Source organism: Alosa pseudoharengus, unplaced genomic scaffold (genome assembly GCF_046254945.1).
Source record: "Alosa pseudoharengus isolate Yale_2024_CS ecotype anadromous, Long Island Sound unplaced genomic scaffold, YU_APseudo_1.1 YU_APseudo_1.1_scf_8, whole genome shotgun sequence".
NCBI lineage: Eukaryota > Metazoa > Chordata > Actinopteri > Clupeiformes > Clupeidae > Alosa > Alosa pseudoharengus.
The window spans coordinates 36030164-36050878 of record NW_027468870.1 but is presented as its reverse complement, the minus strand read 5'-3'; the positions used below and the strand labels follow the sequence as shown (position 1 = coordinate 36050878).

The 20715-nt window shown below is 42.1% G+C and overlaps 1 protein-coding gene and 1 long non-coding RNA gene across 2 annotated transcripts; both read right to left on the bottom strand.

Annotated features, from left to right (window-relative positions):
- Positions 1–10659: 10659 nt before the first annotated feature.
- LOC143111500 (E3 ubiquitin-protein ligase RNF144B-like) lies at positions 10660–13694 on the bottom strand. The gene is made up of 4 exons (XM_076273746.1): positions 13268–13694; positions 12563–12630; positions 11990–12046; positions 10660–11789 (listed from the first exon to the last, which is right to left on the bottom strand). The coding sequence occupies exons 1-4, from the start codon at positions 13275–13277 to the stop codon at positions 11358–11360; spliced, it is 567 nt and encodes a 188-aa protein (XP_076129861.1). The 5' UTR covers positions 13278–13694; the 3' UTR covers positions 10660–11357.
- Positions 13695–18816: 5122 nt separating this feature from the next.
- On the bottom strand, positions 18817–20431 carry LOC143111874 (uncharacterized). The gene is made up of 3 exons (XR_012984630.1): positions 20345–20431; positions 19942–19993; positions 18817–19196 (listed from the first exon to the last, which is right to left on the bottom strand). It is a non-coding gene; the product is annotated as an uncharacterized LOC143111874 (long non-coding RNA).
- Between the last annotated feature and the right edge of the window lie 284 nt (positions 20432–20715).

The following is a 20715-nucleotide window of genomic DNA, read 5'->3' as shown; positions in this document are numbered from 1 at the left end:
TTGTAAATATTTGAATTTAAGTGTGAAATGCCATTTTGTGCATATTTGTGTGAATATTTTTGGCCTGTGTTAATAAGTAAGTTGACATTCCTACTTTGGATTTCTTGTTTGGTTTAACATGTGTATGTTTGACATTTGAAATTCATACTGAGCATTAGGCCTACTTATAGCACTAGTTTTGCTTAAGGTTTAAGATTTTGATTAATACTTTAGTTATTAGTGTTGTTTCAAAATAATTTAGAAAATGGATAAAAGTGAAGAGAGTGCTCTTGTACTTGAGGGAGTAATTCAGGCTCTTGAAGAAGAAAAAATAGACTTACAAACCAAGTTAGTAACGGAAACAGATGCAATATTAAGAGACCAAATGACAGAACGCATTGCTGAAATTGATAGCAGTCTGCAAGCACATAGCGTAGAGAGCCAGGAACCAGCTTCTGAAACTGAACAACCTAGGCGTTCAGAAAGAGAGCGAAAACCAACTGGAAAGTGGCTTGACTATGCAAAAGAAGAGAGCGCTAAAAAGGAAAGAAAGTTTATGCTAACTTATGTAAGCTTCAAAGGTGATGTTCAGTACATTAGGAGCAAACTCAAAGAAGAATGTGACAAAGAGAATCTTGAAAGTATGACAGCTACTTTGGAAGAATATGAGCGGCATTTAAAGCAAGAGTACGAAAGCTTACGTGCGTTGACCACACCAAGCCAAGACATAAGACGGCGAATGGATAGCTGCACCTCAGTAACTAAAGAACTAGTTGCTCTGTTGAAAATGCGCTGCTCAGAGGTAGGCAAAGAGTTTGATGCTGCCGCAGTAAAGGAATCACTCTCTAAATTACTTCAGAGAGACGATGCGAAATCAATATATGGGTCCACTGTATCAAGAGCTGGCGCACATAGCGTAGCAGGAAGTCAAGTGTCATTAAAGAAAACAGAAGTAGCAGCACGCTTAGCATCCAAACGTGCCGAAATAAACAGAGAGAGTGAAATAGCTGCACAAAGAAAAGAAGTGTTTGCTCAGCAAGAAAAGTTGAAAATGCTGGAACACCAGAGGGATCTGGAAGCTATGCAAGCTGAATATGTTGTGTATGAAGAGGAGGAAGTGAAAATGAATGCTGAAATGGGAGAAAGGCATGAAATAACTCTGCCTCCAAGTCAGCCCCAAGGAGAAAAGAAAAACATAATTCTGCCTCCAAGTCAGTTCCAAACTCAGCATAACACAGCTCCATATGCTCAGACTCTCCATGACATATCCGTCCCTTCCCATTCTGAAAAACAGTCAGAGCAAAAACTGAATGACGCGACACTAGTGCAAGCCTTCAAAGAATCTCTGATGATGACAAGACTTCCGGCACCTGAACCATCCGTGTTTAGTGGGGATCCTCTCAAATTCACTGAATGGCGAACCAGCTTTAAAGCCTTGATAGAGACTACCTGTACGAGCCCAGCACAAAGACTGTTTTATCTCAGAAAATACATAAGCGGAGATGCGCTGTCTGTGCTGGAAGGAACTTTTTATAGAAGTGATGACGAAGCATATACGCAAGCCTGGGATGCACTGAACAAGCGCTATGGCCACCCATTCATAGTGCAAAGAGCCTTTAGGGGAAAACTTAGTAGCTGGCCCAAGATAGGACCTAAAGAGCCATTAAAATTAAGAGAGTTCAGTGATTTTCTAGTGTCATGCAAAAATGCAATGCCTCACATATCAGGTCTTAAAGTTCTAGACGATTGTGAGGAGAATCAAAAGCTACTCCAGAAACTTCCTGACTGGGCAACAGCTCGATGGAATCGACTTGTCACCAAAGAATTGGATGATGGCAAGCCAATCCCAAGTTTTGAAACCTTCTCAAACTTCTTAGCCGAGGAGGCACGCATTGCCTGCAACCCGGTTTCCTCGTTTCATGCTTTGAAGAAGACAGATGAGAAACCAGGCATAGAAGTGAAACGTATCAAAGCCAGAACCCTAGTGACAACAACAAAGGTTGCTCAAGGGAAAGGCCACTCAGCTAAGGATTCAGGTGAATCAGTAGGCTCGACAGTTAATTCATCTGCTGCTCAAACAAAGAAGCAAATAAAATGCATATGCTGTCAAGAGAACCACTTCATTTACAAATGCGAAAAGTTTGCTGCTCTGACTCTTGAAGAGAAGAAAGCGTTTGTGAAATCCAACAATATGTGCTTCGCCTGCTTGAGAGTTGGCCATGTTGCAAAGGATTGTCGGAAAAAGGCTACATGCAATGCTTGTAGAAAAAGCCATCCAACTCCACTTCATGATGGACCGGCTCAAGAGGTAAAGCCTGAAGCAAACCAACATAGAGACAGTACCTCTACTGCTTCGTGTAGTATGAACATGACCAATGCTGACCGCACTTCAATGATAGTCCCAGTGTGGCTGTCTAGTACTGTCAAGAGTAGCCCAGAGATCTTAGTGTATGCTCTGTTAGATACACAAAGTAGCAATACATTTGTCACTGAAGATGTGTGCGAAAAACTGGAAGTACACACTGAGCCTGTTAAACTCAAGTTGTCAACAATGACTGACAGGTCTATAGTGAATTGTCACAGAGCCAGTGGGTTGATGGTCAGAGGATACAGTTCTGAAGAATGCATTGAACTACCACCAGCTTACACTAGAGAAGATATTCCGTTGGAGAAGACCAGCATTCCAACTCGGGAAACAGCCAAAGGATGGACATACTTGCTTAGCATAGCTGACAAGATGCCAGACCTGCTAGACTGTCCTGCTGGACTGCTAATAGGCTACGACTGCGTCAGAGCTCTAAAACCGAAAGAAGTCGTATCCGGAGCCGAGCATGAGCCATATGCAGTGGAAACAGACCTCGGGTGGAGCGTGGTTGGTGCCAAAATGCCTACCACTGGTGGAGGAACAAATGCTGGAATCTGCTATCGCATCTCTGTAAAGGAAATTCCACCTATTACACCTGCATGTGCGATTAAGGCTCTGGAGAGAGATTTTCAGGATACCAATCCTACAGATGGAATGATCTCCCAAGAAGATATTCAGTTCCTTGAAATTCTGAAAGAGCGAATTTATCACAATGACAATGGTCATCTGGAGATGCCTCTGCCTTTTAGAGAGCGTCCCCAGCTGCCTAACAATAAGCATCTAGCCACAGTTAGGCTGAAACATCTGAAAGGGAAGATGGACAAAATTCCCAAATACAAGGAGGACTATGTTCAGTTCATGGTCAATGTTTTCAAAGATGGTGATGCAGAGGAAGTCCATGCAACACCAAAAGACAGGAACACCTGGTACATTCACCATGGGGTGTACCACCCGCGAAAGCCAGAGTTGTCTTCGACTGCTCTGCCAAATACGGAGGCACCTCATTGAATGACCACCTCCTCACGGGACCTGATTTAACCAACGCCTTGACTGGAGTGCTGTGTCGGTTCCGACAGTATCCAATTGCGATCAACTGTGACGTGGAGAAAATGTTCCACCGCTTTCATGTCACTCCAGAAGATCGGGATTTCATGAGGTTCCTGTGGTGGGAGAATGGGAACACAACGAGTGAGCCCAAGGAATACCGCATGAGGGTGCACATATTTGGAGCAGCATCATCGCCAGGATGCGCGAATTACGGCATGAAATACCTCGCCACCAAGTATGAGCATGAGTACCCCATGGCAGCAAGCTTCATCCGAAGAAACTTTTATGTGGATGATGGTCTTGTCAGTCTGGATACCATTGAAAAGGCCAAGCAACTCTTCCATGAAGCAAGAGAAGTCTGTCAGAAGGGACAGCTGCGACTGCACAAGTTTGTTTGCAATAACAGAGCGGTCCTGGAGACTATTCCAGAGAGTGAGCGTGCTCCAGAAGTCAAGGACGTGGACTTGAACTACACAGAGCTACCAGCTCAGAGAGTTCTAGGAGTGAAGTGGAATATTGAAATGGATGTCTTCTCATTCAATGTGGTCCAACAAGCAAGAACAGCCACTCGACGAGGCATCTTATCCACAGTCGCCAGCATATACGATCCGCTAGGATTTCTGGCCCCCTACATCTTGACTGGGAAAGGAATCTTGCAAGAAATGTGCAAGCGAGGTGTAGGCTGGGATGAGCCTGTCCCGCCAGAACTAAGGCCAAAGTGGGAGACATGGCTCAATGACCTGAACAATCTTCAAACCACTCAAATACCAAGGTGCTTTGTTCCCAACAATCTTGGCACGATCCAGAAGATTGAGCTGCATCACTTTTCTGATGCCAGTAATGATGGCTATGGGCAGTGCTCGTATATTAGGATTGTGGCTGAAGAACGAGTACATTGTACTTTAGTTATGGCCAAGGCTAGGGTAGCACCCATGAAGATTGTCAGTATCCCACGTCTAGAGCTCACCGCTGCCACAATATATGCAGCCGTAAGCAAGATCCTCAGAGAAGAGCTTGACTTGAAAATCGATGCTGAGTACTTTTGGACGGATTCACAAGTGGTACTGGGGTATATCAAGAATGAGGCCCGGCGCTTTCATGTCTTTGTTGCGAATCGGATCCAGAAAATCAGAGACGGTACTGACCCCAATCGATGGTTTTACATTGAAACAAGTCAAAACCCAGCAGATCATGCATCTAGAGGACTCAAGGTGGCAGATCTAATGGCATCAGATTGGCTAAGAGGACCCAAGTTCTTATGGGAACAGGAAATTGTGACTAACCCAACAACCCCAGAGCTTCTCATAGGTGACCCAGAGGTCAAAGTCCTGAAAACTGATGTTGTGCAAGAAGATGACCTCTTGAAAAGGTTGGCAAGGTTTTCAGACTGGGTCACATGCCTTAACGTCATTGCTCGCATTCAGAGGCTGGCTCATAGGGACATATCTGGGCCTGTTACTGTAGATGAGCGAAAGAAAGCAGGTCTCTTGCTGATCAAGGCGGCACAACAAGAGGCATTTGGAGAAGAGCTGAAACTGCTCAGCCAATCACAAAAACTCAGGAAAACTCACAAAATGTATGAGCTTGACCCATTTCTTGAGGACGGAGTGCTCAGAGTTGGTGGCAGGTTAAGAAGGTCATCAGCGTCGCTAGAGTTCAAACATCCTGTGATACTCCCGAAAGAAGGCATTGTAACGCACCTGATACTTGATCATTGGCATAAAAGAACACAGCACCAAGGCCGAGGGCAAACACTGAACGATCTCAGAGCCAACGGCTACTGGATAATGGGTGCTAGTAAAGTTGTGGCCAAGCACATCAGGAGTTGCGTGACATGTAGGAGGGTGCGAGGACGAACTGAAGAACAGCGCATGGCTGACTTGCCTGTTCATAGAATAGAGCCATCTCCTCCTTTCTCATATACAGGCATCGACTGTTTTGGCCCTTTTTACACAAAGCAGGGAAGAAAAGAGTACAAGAGATATGGGCTGTTGGTAACATGCCTAAGCTCTAGAGCCATTCATATTGAGATGCTCGAAGACCTGACAACCGATGCATTTCTAAATGCATTAAGATGTTTCATTGCAATAAGAGGAACAGTCAGACAAATCAGGTCTGACCAAGGTACGAATTTCATAGGAGCAAAGAACGAGTTGGGAAAGTGCTTGATGGAACTTGACAAGGAAAGGATCGCGACCTATCTCGCAAGAAAGGAATGTGACTTTCTTATGAATGTTCCCGAAGCCAGTCACATGGGAGGCATATGGGAGCGTCAGATTCGGACAACCAGGAGCGTGATGAGCTCTGTCCTTGCTCAGGCTAAAGGACGACTGGATGACTCCTCATTAAGAACGTTCTTCTACGAGGCCATGTCCATAGTCAACAGTCGCCCGCTGACAACAAACACCCTCACTGATCCCAAAAGTGCTGAAGCCTTGACACCCAATCACTTGCTTACGATGAAGCCTACGACACCCCTTCCACCTCCTGGACAGTTTGTTCAAGAAGATTTGTATGCAAGAAAAAGATGGCGCAAAGTGCAGTATCTTTCAGAACAGTTCTGGAATCGGTGGCGCCGAGAATACTTAACCAACATCAACCTTCGTCAGCAGTGGCATACAACCAGACGAAATGTGCAGGTTGGAGATGTGGTCATTGTTAAGGATGAATACACTCCCAGAAATGAATGGCCACTAGCTAGAGTAATTGAGGCACAGGAAGATGATGATGGTCTCGTGCGAAAGGTGAAAATACAAGTAGGTCAAAATAAGTTAGGACCAAAGGGTGAGCGCTTAACTCAACCTTCATTTCTTGAGCGTCCAGTCCAGAAAATAGTTGTGTTAGTTGAACATTATGCCAAATAGCTCAGCATTAACATGAAAATTGAGAGTTAGTCACCTATTATAACAGCTATTGGTGGAAATTATGGGTAAAGGTTTGAGTTTCAAGTTATTGGAAAATTACAATTTTTATTTCTTTGAATACGGTGAAAGTAAACCTTTTGTAATTTTGGTGGCAGTGTAGCGAACGCAGTTACATAAGCATTTTTTCTATGTGAATTTATTTATTTTGTGAATATGAATATATTTTACTTTTAATATCCATTATATATTTGTGTATTTTTTGATTATTATGTACATATTTTTTGGAAAATTGTTTAATTAACAACGTCATCTGACCACATCAGCAATTAGGTCATCACTTGGTCACGTGATGCCTTTGATATGGAATGTGAGTTTAATTGCATACTCAGTCGGCGTGTGCAAGCGGTAATAGTGAGACAAAGGACTGTGAAATATAAAGAAATGGACTTCTAGCGACTCCTAACCTTCTGGTTGGAGGGGCACACGGTATGGACAATTTAGTGAAATAATCTTGTGTTTGAATGTGTGTGAATTATGTTTTTGAGAGCATTTATATTTTATGTAATAAATTTCAGTTGAACAATTCATGAATAGGAACATGACGGTTTCACTGATGTATATTTGCCACCGTGTACTTTATTTCAGTGTTCACGGTGGTCTTGGGCGTTTATGTGACAGAAAAATCCTTTAATAAACGTTTGGAACCATCAGTCGAAGCGTTGAATTTTCATCAACCAGTGAGAAAAAGTTGGGAGCAGCTACAAAAACGTTGGTCACATAAATTACATCATACAAATGCATAGTTGAAAAATTTCAGTTTTACAGAGCAGTATCCTAGTAGAAAGTTTTCGCCACATACGTTACCTGCTCCCATAACATGAATATCTATAGCTGTTTCCTTTTCCTTTGGGCAGTTGTTGTCCTCTTTCGATTTGGTTGAGTTTGTACTGCTTCACTTGATACTAGCTGAGTAGGTCTATATTCAGATGTTTTACTTCCCTTCTTGCGTTTCTTTTAGGCATAACTTGTTTATTCCGCGAGACGAGGTTACAAAGTTCATCGCAATGAAAATGAACGCTGATATGCTGATGGAATTCCCTTGTCCCGTTGGAAATCCCCTATTAATGTGTTAATATGCACATTACTGGGAGCTTTATGTCTGTGATATTCAGTATGTTGCATGTGGTTAACAAGGGTATCTCGCTAGACCCATAAATAACTAGATGTACCGCATAGCAGTACAAAATTCTTTCACCCTTGCTGTTTCACATACTTTGCCAGTCAAGGTATAGGTATCACGTTCAAAATAAGTGGTCACATTTTACAAAAATGCTAATTATTGATTGGGTGCTGCTGGACAATCTGGGCCCCATTGCATAAAATACTTTGGGGACTCCGAAATGCTAGGGGGGTGCATGCTCCGCCGTGAGGAACATTTTGAAAAATATCCCCTCAAATGATGACTTCTGATCAATTTTGTGGAAACTGATAAAATGACTAAAAATATATGCATTATAGCTACAGCCTATACAATACAGCCTATAAAAACCTACTCAGGTTGTTTTATTCAACTCATTTTAAGCAAGTCTATTAGGAGTTTGATTTCATTATACTACATCAATAGAATAGACCTATAGCTCCTGAGCAACTATAGCAGCTCTGAATAATGTTAAGGTCACACTGTTAAACTCAACATGACACTCACTGAGATTCACACTACGTGAGGGCGTGTCAATGACGTTTCTTTCGTGCGTCCATGTGGCGGGAGCACTTAAATGCCAGGGTCATGATGGAGTGGTATAGTGCTGTCCAGTGTCCAGAAAATCTCCGACCTGGAAAGATGAAGACATCATGGAGCTACTGTCCATGAGGGCAGTCAGCGTTGTGATAGAACACATGAAGGGAACGGCAAGAGACACGTTGATGTAGCCTATAACCGCATCGCAAGGCCAGGAATTCAAAAGACCAAATCATCATAAGCAGAAGGTGCTGAAAAGGCAGTACAACGACGTCGCTGACGACAATAACAGGAGTATTTAATAAATTGTTAGCCAACACGGTCGGTTTTCTGTTCATTGATAGTCTTCTCATGACCTCACTGCTGAGCCCGTTATTTGTTGAAAATGAATAATGCCTATAGCTAGAGAAAATGAAAACAAAGAAAACCCAAACGGAAAATCACCAGGACAAACCACTCAGAGGTGTAGGCTACTCTGGAACCATAGGTCACTAATTTGTGCGTTATTTACGTTTGATTACATTTCAGATACGTGTTGGTTTCCTGTAGGCCTAGTATAGCGCTGTATTCTTTCTTTATTTTTCTATGTCCGAATATTAGGGGGGGACATTTTGGTCATATTTGAATATTGGGGGGGACACGTCCCCCTCAATGTCTATGGTGACTAAGGCCCTGCTAAATGCAATATTATAGACACATAGCCTACAGTATTTGACTAGTTTACAGAAGCACACAAAAGGCATGTGAATGGCAGATTATCATTTAGGCTGCCATTCAACGAAATGCAGGCACAGATGGACTGTAGTTAGCAGGTGCGTATCCCACAAAAGGCACCTGCCATTGCAGGGGAGAGGATGCTTTTGGAAAAATAAACCATGAAAAAACAAACCACTTCACCGCTATGTTAGTATTTGTTGTTTAAAAACGTTGTATATGATGGCCTTGAAGTCTTGAGTTACTGAATTGGCTGGTACCAATAAAGCCTACAAGTCCGTGCATGCTCTCTCCAATGCAAACCAGATTTGTGTTCCATAGCCAAGTAATTCTGCTACATAACGTTGAAAACAGATAAATTTGTTTATTTGAAGCACACATGCAAATACTGTAGGTCAGCTTCAAGTATACGCACTTACATGACTACTTCATGTATTAGCCTATGTAACGGATGCCAGCTAGCTTAGCTGTGCTTGTAGAACGTTGGTAAACCTCACTCCCCGACGCCTCAAGAGTGCTGCTGGCATGCTAGCCAGTAGCCTGGGCTATTGGCTCAATTGTTAGCGCGCTCGCCTCCCGATTCGAGGTGCTGCTGTTCGCGGGTTCGAATCCGGGCGTGTGCAGGGCTGAATCGCGCAGGTTCAACACAACGCAGGTTACACCTACACACAATAGATTTTTCTTCTTTAGCCTATAATGCATATTTTGTAAACAAAAACAGCAGCCTGTGAGAGCAGCCGCATATATTCTGCATCATATCTCGCCTCTTGCGATCTCTGCAAGCCCCCAGCCCTCACTCGACAACCACAGGGAGATTCTGTAATGTGCGTGTATGTCATTCTCACATAGGTCCGTACAAGGTCCGCAGGTTAGCATCATATCTGAATCACCCGAAGGATCAGACCTCCATTTGACAAACCTCTACATATCATGGAGCTTATGTCTAAAAGCCCTTACTGTCTAACTGGCATTCACCACCAGCTGTTCTGCACAGACGGAATTCAATTCTAGTGCGCTTTAGAAGCGCAAGTAGGCTATCCTAGGCTATGAGCAAGATTGAACCATAGAAAGGGGTGAATTATAGGCTGCATCATCTTACCTATCCTATCCATCTTACCTATGCTTGCAACTTGTGTGTATGCTTGTACTGCTGTATGTGCGTGCCTGTGTGTGTGTGTCTGCGTGCCTGTATGTGTGTGTCTGTGTGTGCATGCATGTGTCTGCTTGTGTGGATGTGTGTGTGTGTGGATGCGTGTGTGTGTGTGAATGTGTCTGTGTGTGTGTGCATGCATGTGTGTGTATACGTGCATGTGTGTGTGCACGTGTGCGTGTGTTTATGTGTGTGTGTGTGTGTGAGAGAGAGAGAGTGTGTGTGAGACAGTCCTGCCTTGTAGCTCCTCTCCTCATCATCCTCTACCAGCAACCCTTAGCTCAACACCACCATCTACAGGCCGATGGGTGTACAGTCACTAAATGTACACATAATTAATTTATTTCATGCTCCTCCCCCCTGGATGAAATTCCCAGAAATTTGGCATACCCTCAGAGGATATTAAGTTAATACACCTGAAATTAAGTCTAGTGGGGCAACATGCCCACCAAGTTTCATGTGGCCTGGTGTTACAGTGTCCCGGGAATTGTTGACCATAAATTCAGGAAGTTGATAACAAAAAAAAAAGAACTTTTACCATCCCTATATGACAGCTACTATAGTTACACTAGCAGCAGTCATAATAAACAAGATCCAACTCCAAATAGAGCAGTGAATCATACAGATTGAAAAAAACTTCTGGTTTTGAGCAACATCGACGTGTAGGTCCTCATTATAGAGTTCAATCCCTGTTTAACTTGATCTCTTCTGTTTCAGGAAGAGATGTCACACTTCAGGAAGGAAACTCAGCCAGAGCCTTCCTGGCTGTTGCTATTTTTCATCTTGTAACCAAGTAATACAATCAGCATGGTGATTCGAGGAAAATTTTTTATTTTGTGGTTTAGGTAGTTCAACTACAACTTGATGTGTTATATGAAGCCTGTGTGGGGCAGCAATGTGTGTTTTTTGATACCATTTTCAGACTCATCATGTGTTGACATATTTGGCTTACCGTGAATCGTTTAGGCCTACTGTGAATCATTTTAGACTGATGATTTGTTAGGTTATGTTGAACGCCGTCACATGTCACATGACAGGCATAAACACAAATTAATAAGGCTTCTTTTTAAGTGCTGTTGATTTGTAAAGGAGGGTTACTGCCACAATAGGCACCCAGTGATTAGAAATAGGTACAGAGCCCTTGACAGCCCTTGAGGATTTTATCAGAAAGATATTGTTGCATCATTGTAAATCTGACTGCAGTTTGTATTCTGTAGTGCTGCTGTTTTTTTAAAAAAAACTTTCAGTTTACATGTCATTTCCAACATAATTTGAAACCAATACCATGGTGTCAATATATATGGCCCATGGTTTCTCATATATTGTTCTTCAGGTAACACTGCAATCAGATCTGCTTGTTGGTCATCTAGGGGGACTTATAAATGAATTCCCCTAAAAAAGCTGAACTTGCATGTCTTAATCACCTTCAATGGCAATTTAAATTCCAAAGGATTGTGAAGCCAGAGGTTGTTCTTGAGAAGGCATCTTTGTTCATTGAAGTTACACATGGAATTGCTGGCGTGCAGCTGGTTTACTGTGATCGCTAGATAACAAGTGAATAGCCTTCCAACATTCTTCAGAACTTCTCAAGCAGATGTAGCAGAAATCATGGTGGCACTGCAGGCAGATGACATTGTTGCAGCCTTTGTTGTTGTGCATGAGTAGACTGTAGCATTTGGGACAAGCACGGAACTCTGGACAGCCCTTTACTGGGCTGTTTGTGTCAGTGATCAGCCCGCAGGTGAGGAGGTTTCCCACCACTGCACACCTCTTGTTGGCACAGTGGCCCAGCACCCCAGGAGAACCTTGCCAGGGATAGAGGCAGGTAGCACAGAGGTAGGGCTTGGTGGGGCAGTTGGTACACTGAGCCACTGGACTGGCCTGCCAGTCTGTTCCCTGGCCCATGTGCAGGACTGAGGAACAGGTGGGACACTGAGGAATAGAGAGGGAGAGTTAACCAGGAGTTTGCCACCTGAAGAGTGTGAGTTAACCTTGTTGATATAAAACCAAACAAGCTTAGAAGGCTTAACAACTATTTGGGAGTGGTATGAAAGAAGTTGACCTATGCAATTATTCATGTTGACAGGGGCCCTTTAAAGGGCTTTAACTTTCATTGCACTGTGTTCTCTTACCTTATTGACATCAGCATCCACTTGTATTGGTTTTTGAGGTCTAGTCTGTTCAGCTGGCTGTGTAAGACGATTGATAGATTTTGTTTCATTATATGTTTTAACATGCAAAATTTTTTGGAATGATATCAACACTAACAACAATCAAGAATAAGCTAATAAAATTTGTTACTGAAACTATACAGTACAAAACAGGGCAAGCACGGTGTACATGCATGATAGAGTAGCTTGTTTGAATTTTCAATATGAGGCTTTTAAAGCCTACGTAATTTGAACATTTAGATTTTCATTATTATTGAAATTAGACCTGTTAACTCTGACTTAAAGAAATAAAAAGGGGGGGAGGGGTTGCATAACCTTCTTTTCAGCCTATAAAAAGTCTGTGCATAATTCCATTGTTCTGCCAATAAGTGTGGCATCTATTTTTTATAAAGGTTATAGACATTTAAACATCATGTTTATTAGCCCACTTTAGTACTTTATTAACTTTTTTTTGTTTAATCTTAACCTGAATCAACGCTGAGAGGATGAAGGGTCCACACTGTAATCCATTAATACATAGGGTAAGTGTCTTACCCTCTGTAAGCTTTCTCTCACGTTGCAATGCGTTACAACAACCTCCTCCTCATTTGGTGTGCTCTTACCTGTGAGTAAATTAAATATTATTATGCAGTACCTTTAACTCATATTGTTAATTGATGAAGTAACCTAAAGTGAAAAATAAAATAAGTGAGTTAAGTTAAAATAAAGTGAAAGTGAAATTAGTTTAGAAATAGGCCTAGTCGATTATATTTCCTAGTAATACAAATCGAAAATATGAGTCTAAATGCAGTTCCATAGCTTTTTAGTCAGTAGTTCCATTCAGCTCATTCGCATATTCTGTGCTTATTCATGAAAATCGGCTCAAGAACATGAGCATCTTTGTGCGTTTCCATCCATTCTCCTAATCTAGAGAATAGTGACCAGCGGTGGGATCAGAGCGTAATGTCGTCTGGGTAACTACCGAAACACGCAGGTAGAATGTGACAAATGCGGGTAAATTGTGTCCATCAATCGTGTTAGGCTAAATTTAAATGCAAATCGAGACTTAATCCATCCTCTACTGAATCAAATTTTTAGAGGATTGGTTATTCCAAGCTGTTTACTGTCACGATATCCCATTCGTGCGCATTAAAAAGTCGATCAAATACAAACCAAGATTAAAACAAATTAATATTTAAAAATCTCCGTGTTTAGAGTGCAGTAGTAGCCTAGCCTATAGTTCAGTGCGTCACAGGTTACCTGCTCCCATAACATCAATATCTAGCTGTTTCCTTTCCCTTTTCTTTGGGGCAGTCGTTGTCCTCTTTCAACTTTGTTGAGTTTGCACTGCTTCCCTTGGTACAAGCTGACTATCCTCAGATGTTTTTTTTCGCATTTCCTTTAGGCAAAACTTCTATAAATTCCGCGAGACAGAACGATAGGACGCGGTTTTTGCAGTGAGGTGCCTTTTTTATTCTATTGTAGGCCTAGACTATGTTGCTTCGTATTGGCAGTTGCGTTGACTCCCAGAGTGCCTCGCGTTTTTAGTCACAAAAATGAAAATGAAAACTGTTATGCTGATGTAATGTCCTTGTCCCGTCGGGAATTAAAATTGTGTCATGTTAATGTCTGTGTAGCCTGAGTACAGTTGAGACATGTGTACAGTTGAGATGCCTTAAATATCTTGCTTGCAAAGCAAGCCCAAGTTGTGTTTTTTGCTATGCACATGCATAGTGCCCTCTTTGATCATGGAACATTTGAAAGAAACAGGTATCTCTGATATCGCAAAAGTTTTTTTTTTTTTTTTAAGAAAAAATTTCACTTCACCATGTAGGCCTATATCTTCCACAATGAATAAATCATTACCCTTATGTGACTGTTAAATGTAACTGGTATCATCACAAACGTTTTTTTGTGCTCTATAAACTGCCATATTTCATGACATTGTGTCATGTAAGGTCGTTGCGAAATCTAGAGAAATGTGTGAGGTGGTCAGCGGGCTATGAGACACATTGTATTGTGTTATTAGGCTACTTGAACATTCCATTTGTACTGTTCGCCATATCTGTCCCTGTGTCACATATTTTGTTCATGATGTAGGCCTATTCCTTTTAATCCACGCTAATTTAAATTAAATGAATGAATTTGAACTACAAACACTTTGCAATTGCTGTTTTTATTTTTTCGTTTATTGGTTTCGGGATACAGTAGCCAAATCTTAAGACGTTCGTAAGAGGGACTTTATGATGCTCTTAGGCTTACGATGCTTTCGGGGAACTGGGCCCTGGTCTTGTTAGGCTAGACCAGTTGTAGGCTAGTTGCCAGTTTTGTGGCTAGTTATTTTGCCTACTAAAGGCTTCTACCAGAGCCCGTCTACGGAGAGCCTCCCCACTCTCTATTAATCCCATACAAACCGAATTTGGCTGCAGTTCACCAGAGTTCACCTAGATGGCGATCACGGGCGAGTCCAAAATACATTGGGTCCTATGGAGCTACATGGCTACATTTATTGTTTTCACCTATTTAACAACTGAAACCCTCAGATTTTATTTTATTTTTCGCAAAATGGATATGGATTATCAATCAAAAGTGAAATAATCCGGGAGTCATGTCCTTTCGTTTTCTTACAGGTTGGGTCATTGTTGCCCATAATACGCTAGCATTGATTCTATGCTATGCTATGATCATGCTTATGAATGACGTCATTGACACATTTGAAAGGCTTTTTAGAACAATTAAGTGACTTTAAAAAATATAATACTCAACCAAGTGTATTGTCTTTGCCTCCCCTTTCGAATACAATATTCAAATTACTTGAAAAAAAATGATATCCCGAGAAAAGTGGATTTTGAGGGGTACAGCTCTATAGACCTCCATTCATTCTGGACTCGCCCGCGAGCGCCCCTAGATGCAGTACCACACCAGAAGCGTTCCGAGAGTGAAGGTTCTCCCCTTATTAGACATTCTCTGCTTCTACATACCTGACGCCATAGACATAATATACTATAGACGCTGCATTGACCGCTACTCCCTACTAGCGCTGACGAGACGTGGAGCCGTCATCTTGGACCAGTCATCCACTCCACTCAGTGTAATCTGTTTGGCCGGTGCGATGAGCTGTCAGCGCACTTAATTAATCATATCTCACTGAATACCGAAGATTTTCACGCATTTTTTTTTGCTGCAAAGGTCATAGATGTAGCTATGATACAGGCCACATTGTTCGAAAATACAAAATACAACCAATAGTACGGTAATGTTAAATCTTACTTGTGAAAAGTAAAGTATGGTCCGCCGATTTGAGCAGGAACATGCTGCACAGTGCTGTCATCTTGTGTTTTCTGCTGCAACGCAACGAGGAGTATGACCGGTCCAAGATGGCGGCCGCATTTCTTGTTTCCAGCAGCCAATGCGGCGTCTATGTATATTATGTCTATGCCTGTCAAAATGACGTAGATCTCTCTGGCGCGCCAGGGTTTGGGCCGTGTAGCACCATAGATATATATACTGACTGTATATATATCTATGGTGTAGCACACGGTAGCGCACCACTAATTTTTTTTTCAGACGAGCGCGACAAGGCGGAAACAGGAAGATGGACTAGTTCCGAGGGCAAGCTAGAGTTGCAGTGTTTTGTTACAGTCATGAATTTTTAATAGTTTGCTGGATAAGTTAACAAAGTTACCAGTGAGAGTTGCAACACATGGAATTAAGAGGAAAGAATAGAAATGATTTATTTTCAAACAAAGGATATTTATTAAGGCCTGAACAAAATCTCTTTCCACTTCAGGAAATTACACAAACTCAGCCAGCTGCTAGCTAGCTAGCCAGCTAACTAAACTGTTTAAATTATTAAAATTTCCCTCGGGATTACTAAAGTATCTATCTATATATCCATCTATCTATCTATCTATCTACCTGTGCACACACCTTGGAAACTAGATGATAATGATGATGGTAGTTGTGAATAGTAGCAACCAAAGTCTGAAGTACCATCCCAGAGGCTAGCTACCATAGACATATAGACGCTGCATCGACCGCTAATCCCAACTAGCGCTGACGAGACGTGGAGCCGCCATCTTGGACCGGTCATCCACTCCACTCAGTGTAATCTGTTTGGCCGGTGCGATGAGCTGTCAGCGCACTTAATTAATCATATCTCACGCGGTTTTTTTTTGCTGCAAAGGTCATACATGTAGCTATGATACAGGCCACATTGTTCAAAAATACAAAATACAACCAATAGTACGGTAATGTTAAATCTTACTTGTGAAAAGTAAATCCCCCGAGTATGGTCCGCTGATTTGAGCAGGAACATGCTGCACAGTGCTGTCATCTTGTGTTTTCTGCTGCAACGCAATGAGGAGTATGACAGGTCCAAGATGGCGGCCGCATTTCTTGTTTCCAGCAGCCAATGCGGCGTCTATGTATATTATGTCTATGCTAGCTACTAGTGTTTCTTACTGCAGCTTCTTCTGCTGTGTAACGTAGTTAACGTTAGTCTTTTCACAACAGCGGCACCTCTGTTCAGGAGAATATTGCAACTAGTGTTGCGACCACCACGCGATGGTTGGTTACGGCGCTTTCGTGACGTCACATTGTCGCGCTACTGGTCGGGTGTGTCGAGTATGTGGCGCACTTTAGACTGCATAATGAAAAAGCTTCGTATGTCCCTTTTCTTTGGTGGCAAAGCTGGGCCCAGTCTCCCAATAGACCTCTCCAGAATAAGTCCCGCCTCCGTAACTTCCGTATCCATCCAACTTCCGGTCGTCAAATGTCTATGAGAAATAACATGGCGTTTTGAAAGATCGTACCTGTCAAACTCTGTAGGTGACAAAGTAGAAAAAGCTGGTGGGCCGATTGGCCTACACACTTCTGCCATCTAGTTTCCACTGGATTTTTTGATTGTCGGTGCCGTTTAAGTAGTAAATGATTATTAATGCTAACCGGGAGCTAGTTCCGATGTACGTGGGCGGAGGAGGGCGTTAGATCTTGCTCACAACCAACCAGTCACAACCTAACGTGATGGTCATTTTCACGTGTGATTCATGCGTGGTTTCAGTGGTCTCTTTCTTTTACTGTCTATGGTCTATACATGTAAATTGTTTGCAAGGTTCAGCCTCTTTTCAACATGACTTAACTTTGGTTTGACTGTGCGAGTTTGTTGGCTTGTTATTGAGATATTTGAAAAAGAAAGAAATTGCCGACGAAGACACTAAAGACATGACGAGATGAGATTTTTTTTCACGAATAACAGATAATGATAAGCAGACTAGGAATCAGAGGCTGAATCGTATTGAGTCGATAGCTTTATTTTGCATGACCTTGATCAGAACAGTAACGTTTTCAGAATGTATTAACAACCTATCAAACATGATGATTTCACACAGGGTTAGTGCCACCTCCGTAGACAGGCTCTGGTGTCACAAACTCCATTTCGGTGAAGACAAACTATGAAACATTTCCGTTGCTATGCAACCTTGACTGGGGGAGTCGCGGCGTCTAAAGCGTGCGTTAGCTTAGTGCTTCTTACTGATATATTTCTACTTTAACGGCACCGACAATCAAAAAACCCAGTGGAAACTAGATGGCAGAAGTGTGTAGCCCAATTGGCCCACCATTTTTTTCTACTTAGCTACCTACAGATGTTTTACCTGTATGATATTTCGAAACGCCATGTTATTTCCCATAGACAATCGACGCCCGGAAGTTGGATGGATACGGAAGTTACGGAGGCGGGACATATTCTGGAGAGGTCTATAACGATGGAGACACGCTCTTACGAGGGTTTTCTACGATTCATCTTACGATTGTTCGTTTGTTTTTTCGGACCAAACATGCTCATAGCATGCACGCGCGTGCACTGCTCTTAAGCTGCTCTTAAGGGGAGCTGTCCATAGATATTAGAAAGCTATATACCGCATTGTCTGTTGAGTTCTATTAGGTGGCATCGTAAATGCGGTCGCCATATTGCTGGGGGCAGCACCTTTATTGTCTATGGGCAACACTTGCAGGCAATCACAGACACCTGTCTGATTTCCAGTCAGTCACATGCTCCTCCATTGATCTCCAGTGATTGTTGCCCCCACCAAGATGGCGTCGCTATTTACGTACGTTCTGGAGCCCAATGCAGTATCTAGCTTTCTAATATCTATGGAGCTGTCCACGTTAATAGTTCTGAAATATTCTCTAATTTGATGCTGATGTCAGGTGACTGCACGTCACAGCTATAGGCCTACCGTTTAAACTTCGGACCTACATATTAATTCACATCAATACGAAAATAGAAAAACTTTGACATCCGCATGTAAGCATCCCAAATAGGCTACAGTATATACCACACACAGACATAAATAATAATTATTTAAGATTAGATTGCTGCACCGTTTATGTCTGTGTCACTTAAGAAGACGTTTGAAGATCAGAAAGAGGTCGAGTAAGAAAGTGAGGAAATGTGTAGGCTTAAATAACATATAAGCCTAGGCTTAGATTTTGAGGCAGCACAGACTGTTTTCATGTCATTTTCAACATCATTTGAAACCAAAATCATGATGTCAGTATATATGGCCCCTGGTTTATATGTTTCTACAGATCAGATCTGCTCATTGGACATCTAGGGGGACTTATCCCCTAAAAAGCTAATGTCTTTTAATTGATTAACTGAACTTGTATGTCCTATTCACCTTCAATAGCAGATTAAATTGCAAAGGATTGAGGCCGGTGGCTGTTTTTGAGAATGCAGGATTTAAGGAAGGGCGTCCGTTGTTCCTAATTACATCTGGAATCGTTGCCGCGCAGCTGGTTTACAGCGATTATACCATTTTTCACATTGTTCAGGTCTTCTCAAGCAGATGTAGCAGAAACCATGGTGGCACTGCAGGCAGATGACATTGTTGCAGCCTTTGTTGTTGTGCATGAGTAGACTGTAGCATTTGGGACAAGCACGGAACTCTGGACAGCCCTTTACTGGGCTGTTTGTGTCGGTGATCAGCCCACAGGTGAGGAGGGTTCCCACCACTGCACACCTCTTGTTGGCACAGTGGCCCAGCACCCCAGGAGAACCTTGCCAGGGAGAGAAACAGGTAGCACAGAGGTAGGACTTGGTGGGGCAGTTGGTACACTGAGCCACTGGACTGGCCTGCCAGTCTGTTCCCTGGACGATGTGCAGGACTGAGGAACAGGTGGGACACTGAGGAATAGAGGGTGGGTGAGAGTTAACCAGGAGTTTACCTTCAATGCCTTGGTAAACTAGATGTACCGCAGAGCGGTACAAAATATGACCGCCGCCCAGTCCAGCACATTTTTTCCACAAAAATAAATCACGCTGAAAGACCTATATGATTCTAACTGTCTCACTAAATTGCATTATCCACACTCAATTCTCACTGGTATCTGCTAGACAACAAGTACCAAAACATGATTAGTTCATAGATTTCACATGTAAAATTCATTTTATACAACCTCACCTCCATCTTGCCTGTTCATAATTCTGAGAAATTCTTGAATTGTGTGCATGTACATGTTTATGTTATGTATGTGTGTGTGTGTGTGTGTGTGTGTGCGTGCTTGTGTGTTGTGTGTGTGCCTGCGTATGTGCCTGTGCATGCAAGCGTACATACTGTGTGAGTATGTGTCATACGTATGATTACTGTGAATGTATGTGTGTGTGTGTGTGTATCTGTTTGTGCACATGTGTGTACATGAAATGGGTTAACATGACCCCTGGAGGCAAACATACGGAAAAAAATGGTCATCCTAGGCCCTACAGTTCTCAAGATATTCACAGAGAACTGCTCAGATGATGGAAGTACTTTTTTATTCATTCTTTGATGTGATATAGACGAGGTGAAGCTATAAAGTTTCGCAACATTAGTTTAAAGGAGCTCTACCTTTTTAAAGTAGTAACTTAACGCATAGTTTCTCGTGCTACTCACCTTTTTGACACCAGGGTCCATTGATATTGGTGCTTAAGGTTTGCTCAGTTGGCTGTGTATGACGAATGCAAACAACATACAGTTGAAAGGAACTCATGAAAAACTACACAAGAAAATTACACCATTTAAGTGGGCATACAATCAAGGGAATGTTTACCTGTTCTGAAATAGTGATGATATAAAAATGTTTAGGTTAGCACGCGCACACACACACACACACATCCGTGATCTGATTACAATAACCTCACCTTTTCAAGTGAAATTTGTTAGTTATGGTCAATTGTTTTTTCTTGTTTCAAAAAAGAAAGTATTTGAAGTATTTGTTTTAGTTAGATATAATGTAGTCTATATTTCATTACTGATATTAGCTCACAATTAAAAATATTCCTTGCAAATATGTTACCTGTTTCCATAACATCACGGTCAAATTGTTTACTTCTGTTTTTGTTTGGGGCAGTTGTTGTCATTTGTCTGGTTTGCTGTTTTGGTACATGCTGTAGGTCTATACTCTGAAATGGATTGTTCTTGCAATTTTTCAGGTTTAATTAGTTTACATCCACATTCCGTGAGACACCGTTACAAGTGTATTGTGTAAAATGAAAGTAAAAGTTGTGCTGAAGCAATGTTGGAAAGTCCCTCCCTAGCTGTGTGTGTTTGTGTGCGCAAGAGTTTGGAGAGATTTATCTCTATGTAATATGTGATAGATGTTGCAGGTGATCATAATGTAAATGGTAATGTCAATCAGGTTTATCGGCCAATTATACTTGTGTATAC

Coding starts and splice junctions, on each gene's coding strand:
- LOC143111500 (XM_076273746.1), bottom strand. Junction 12,047..12,562: donor TGAGAGAAAGCTTACAGAGG/GTAAGACACTTA, acceptor CGTCTTACACAG/CCAGCTGAACAGACTAGACC. Junction 11,790..11,989: donor TGGATGCTGATGTCAATAAG/GTAAGAGAACAC, acceptor TCTATTCCTCAG/TGTCCCACCTGTTCCTCAGT.